This window comes from Citrus sinensis, chromosome 6 (genome assembly GCF_022201045.2).
Source record: "Citrus sinensis cultivar Valencia sweet orange chromosome 6, DVS_A1.0, whole genome shotgun sequence".
NCBI classification, from domain to species: Eukaryota; Viridiplantae; Streptophyta; class Magnoliopsida; order Sapindales; family Rutaceae; genus Citrus; species Citrus sinensis.
This window is the reverse complement of record NC_068561.1, coordinates 4192817-4198145: the sequence shown is the minus strand read 5'-3', so window position 1 is coordinate 4198145 and position 5329 is coordinate 4192817. Positions and strand designations below refer to the sequence as shown.

Sequence of the window (5329 nt, the reverse complement as noted above, 5' to 3'; positions counted from 1 at the left end):
CATACCTGATGGGTCGAGCTTGGGCCTAAAACGCACAGGCTTAGCTAAAATTTTTAAAATGAATTGTTAATAAATTTTAAAATAGGAAAAAAAGAAACACTTAAATTAAATATGATTAATTAATTATACAATATATAATATACTAATAATCAAATATGCAAAATATAAATTTATAAAATATAAAGCCTATAATATATAAAATAAAAAAATTTTATTTATAAAATTTAAAGGGGTCAAGTACGGATTATTCTCATGAGCCCATATCTAGGTTCATTCACTGTGGGTTTTTAAATTTTCAGTCCATGACTAAACTCATTCGCTGTAGACCTAGCCTAAAACCCGCAGGTCTGAACGAGTCCAGACTTTTTGCCAACTCTAATATTGTAGAAAATAAAAAGATGAACTTTTTTTTTATGATTGTATAATCCCGACATGGTGTAAATGAATAACAAATGGATAGATAATGAAGCACAAGTTAACTCTCTTTTTATAGTTATATAATGTCAATACGATGTAACTGAATAATAAATGGATAGATTATGGAGCATAAATTCTTATAAAGTAATGGGAGTTTTGGAGAAATAAAGGGCTGCTGGTGGGGATAAAAAATGTTGTTAGGAAAGCAATTAGTAAGTAAAGAAATGAGAAAGAGTAAAGATGAGATGTACAATAAATGATAGAATGATTTTGGTCGTTTCATGTTTGTACGAAATAATGGCTTGCTTTTTATAGTTATATAAGCATAACATGAAGTAAATGAATAATAAAAGAATGGAAAATAGACTTCTTATGAGATATTGGAAGTTATGGGAAGTTAAAAAGAGTTACTAGAAGGGATATTAAGATTTTTATGTTATAAAAAATTCATATTAAAATATTAATAAAGTCATGAAACAAAGCAAATTATTTTATAAAAAAATATTTTTAATTTCTGTTTCATTGTATTTTATATATTATTAACAATGATTACCAATAAAAATAGCATTTTTTTTCTATTCGTGTTTCAAAAAAAATTAATATTAAATACTAATTAAGTAGCTATTAAATTTATTTACTCACTATAATAAAAAGAGTAGATTTTCAATTAAATGAAATTTTAATAAACATTAAACTTTCGATAACTATCCTGTCGCTAACAAAACAATCATCATCTCAGTGATGGAAACTAACCCTACATTAATACTAAATAGTAAACAATTTTGTGATCTATACCAGTGTGGTATCGTTGCCATCAAAATAGGAATGTAAGAGTTGGACACACCACAAGAATGAGAGAAGACTATAAATTTTAGAGTATGTTAAAGTAACTATATCCAATTAATGCATATATGAAATGTGTAGTTCAATTAGATATAATTACAATTAAATAGTGATTTTTTAAAATAAATGCATACATAATATACAAGCATTTATTAGGCGTATTACCTCTAATTTACTCTAGAATCTCCTATAAACCCCCACTCATTTAAATTAATCATAAAATTTGTAATATCAATATGGGTTGTGTCAACATAAAGTCAATTCCTTCTATAAAAAAAAAAAAAGTCAATTCCCGTTGCTGGTGACAAAACAAAATACTGATGGCGTTTTTTCTTTTAATTTCCTTTAATTTCTTTAATTAGATTCTCTAATAATTGGATTTCAAGAAGCTTCTCAACGTTGCTTTTAAGAAAAATCTGATTATTTGAAAATCAAATTGTTTTTTATAAGAGAATTATTGTCCACTTTTATTGAAATAATAAAAGTAAACATACTTATGCAGGCTATAAACATAATAAAGAGAAAACTTAAAGAGCAAAAAACCTAATTAGATCACTGATATGTACAATCATAAAAGACATCAACTAGAAGAGTAATTTAAAATTTCAAAGTATAAGCAAGCTTATTCCAAAATTCCCCTCAAGTTGGTACATAAAATTATCTTGCATTCCCTTCGCCTGCTTGTTATTAGGAAGAAAGCTTGACTCGGTAGACTTTTAGTGAGAATGTCGGGCTAACTGGTTAGAGCTTGATGATACATACGAGATTTTTAAGCAATTCTTTAATATACTTTCTTTGAGAAATAATAAGACCATATTTTTATCCAGCCACCTCAATGGCTCAATCTCCAGACTAGCCACCGTAATGGCTCAATCCCTAGGAAGTATCCAAGTTGTCCCAAGTCTCTAATCTCAAATTTTCTTGCAAGATAATCTTTTAGTCGCATAATTTCTTCTTGATCAGCTCTAGCGATAACAATATTGCCAACATAGACAAGGGATATATCTATCGCTACCTTGCTTCTTGTTGTAGTCCATTTTTTACTAGCTAAAACATAAGAGAAGATTGGTCTACTAGGACAATTAAAGAATAATATAAAAATTTCTTCGCAAGACACTTATGATGGGCTAGGTGTTTTAAGGACCTACAAAAAGAAAACATTGTTACAAGTCTGCGCCGAGGCGGCTGGCAACAGTACTCCGACAGTCAAGTTAAGTTGGTTTGAGAATGAAGGGTGACTAAAGAGCAATGATATAAAGAAGATGAGTTATCAAGAAGAAGATACTTTCAATGGCGTCTTTGAATCCATATGGGAAAGATTTATTGGTCTAGCTCCTCCTCAAGTAGGGCATGATGATATATTTGTCTTACACAAAAGTTGGAGCCTTACGATATTCTCATGGTTGCACATGTGTATTTTTTTAATTGGTGGGTTCTTGAGTTTGTTTGGGATTAAGAATACGTTACAAATGGTAGGCCTTTTTTAGATCTCAAGTACCTTAGAGAAATTAGGTGTTCTTTGATTCTTGGGGGTTGTTCACACATATTGATCTCCTTGGGACCACTGGTTGAGGTGATGTCCCTTTCATTGACAGAGAACCATTTGACTTGCTTAGAGAGAAAGTTGATTAATTGGAGCAAAGCCTATTAGCTCATGGAATGGGTTGTCACAAATGTAGAGGTCTTGTCACACCAAGGCTAAGAGGTAACTGGGAGAGGGAAAAGAAAAATCTTGAAACCTAGAATTGCCTAGGTCAGCTGTGGTCTCCATTTTCCTTCATTTCCCATTTGGTGTTCCCTTGGGTATTCTCTACATCCCTAGGGCTCCAAGCCCTCAAACGGTAAATTTAATGGGTTCTCCCCAAGAAAGAGGGTTCTTAAGTCTTTGTTTTGTTTTTTTAGACATGTGGCACTCCATCATAAGTCCCAAAATTAACCGTCAATACTATTTAAAAATAATTATAAATTCAAAAATTGAAGTTTAGAAAATTAATCAATTAAATCTTTCTTTATTTTATTTTATTTATTGTGACTTGGGTATCTTGAGCATACTTGACCACTAAGATTTTTCATTTTTGGAACACATTAAAATTTCAGTTCATAACATCAAACTTAGGTGTAATAACATACGTAAAAATACAAGATTTGTTTACAAACAATCTATTACAATAGCTAATTGGTCAATCCATTGTATTTTCACATTGAAGATCAAGATGACAGCTATTGCAACAACCAATAAAGGCAATTTTATAAGTAAGATGCTCAACCGTAAACTATTGTCTTATAACCGCACGATCAAAGTAATAAATAGTAAACAACAAATTATTATTATGATTATGTGGTTATTAGCAGTACTCTAAGGTAGAGCAGCTCCACCATAACTAAACCGTATAAATAATATCTCTTCCAACAATTTTTCGTAAACATATGTGATTTAATTTCTACATGTTATCCCCTTGGCTCTTTCATAGATTCCTCTTTTTAATGAATTTGGTGATTATAATTGATATCTAGATCGTTTTTCTGTAAACATTCACAAATTATAGCATGAAATCTCTGGATTTTAATCTCTGATCTAAGAAAATTATACAATGTCACACAAAAACAGAATAAGATATATAGAACCACCACAATTCTGAAAAAAAAAAAGGGATACCTGTGCAACTAAAGATTGCTTGTTTGATTGGACAAATGAACCACCACAATTATAAAGATTTGAGTGGATAAAGAAACAAATAACACAAAGGGAAAAAAAGAAAAGAAATAAAGGAGGCTTTTGTACAAGCAGGAGGGAGAAAAGAGAAATGAACAGGGGGAAAGAGACAGGAGCCAAAACATTAGTAAGATTGTTTTAAGACAAGTCTAATTGGATCATTTTATTATTATAACATTAATGTATCACAATAATTTATAATAATAAAATAGTATCAATAAATCATTTAAAAATTTTGAATTTTGTTATGAAACAAAAAATTTTATAAATATTTTAGTACTTTCATCTGAGAGAGTGATCCAATTAATTTATTTTAAAACAATTTTAATGGTTGAATATAGTAAGAAGCTTAAGTATAAAAAGAATTTTAATTAATTAATTATCTGATTGTCCGCTTTATTTGAATTTTATAAAAATAATATGGATTTAGAGAGTGCGCTTACGGTAAATATATATAACGAAGCAATCACATTGTATGACACAAGTCTTTAGTTTGTAGGGTTTTTTTTTTCTCTCTCTTTTCTCATCGTCCTCCTCCTCCTCCAAACCCTTTATCGAATCCCAGCCGTCGGATCCTCGACATCAAAGATCACGATGACCGGAAAGGCGAAGCCGAAGAAGCACACGGCGAAAGAGATAGCGATGAAGGTGGACGCAGCCACCACCAACAGAGGCGGCGGCAAGGCGGGTATGGCCGACCGAACCGGCCGAGAAAAGGGCGGCCACGCGAAATACGAGTGCCCTCTCTGCAAAGTCACGGCGCCTGACATCAAATCTATGCAGATTCATCACGACGCTCGTCACCCGAAATTACCCTTTGATGAAGCTAGTCTCGTCAATCTTCATGCTGCTAGGGTCGACGCCGAAAGCTCGAAGCCGAAGCCTGGCATTCGAGGTAGCCTCAAGAAGTGAATGGTGGTGGTTATTTATTTGCTCTTACATAAATGTTTTAAGAGTTGTTATGATGATGATGATGATGATGATGATGGCTTTGTGTTGCTTAGAGATGTCTTCTTGTTGTTTGATGTTTTCTTTGCATCCTTTTGGCTTTGTGAATGTATTATACTGTGACTTTAATGCCATGATGTTATTGTCTGTCTTTATGTTTATTAATATTATGGTGGTGATAATTGTGATGTTATGGTAATTTTAATTTTGGGTCATAAATGCTTAAGCTTGTTGTTTCTTGTGTTGCCTTGTCTTTTAATGTATCGTGGCTGAGTATATGTCAGAATAGGAGCTAAATAAAGATTAGCTAACAAGTAAATGTGGGTGTATACTTAACAATTTGATTGCCGTGTTTACGTGGCCTAACAAGGTTTAAGCGTGTGGGATTCCAAATAAGGCGCACGCGCT

At 31.9% G+C, this 5329-nt stretch overlaps 1 protein-coding gene across 1 annotated transcript; it reads left to right on the top strand.

The window, feature by feature from the left end:
* The first annotated feature begins 4449 nt into the window (after positions 1–4449).
* Positions 4450–5086, top strand: LOC102622160 (protein METHYLENE BLUE SENSITIVITY 1-like). Its single transcript, XM_006480361.4, has one exon. The coding sequence runs from the start codon at positions 4568–4570 to the stop codon at positions 4883–4885; it is 318 nt and encodes a 105-aa protein (XP_006480424.1). The 5' UTR covers positions 4450–4567; the 3' UTR covers positions 4886–5086.
* The last annotated feature ends 243 nt before the right edge of the window (positions 5087–5329 follow it).

Coding starts and splice junctions, on each gene's coding strand:
- LOC102622160 (XM_006480361.4), top strand. CDS start 4,568: ATGACCGGAAAGGCGAAGCCGAAGAAGCACACGGCGAAAGAGATAGCG.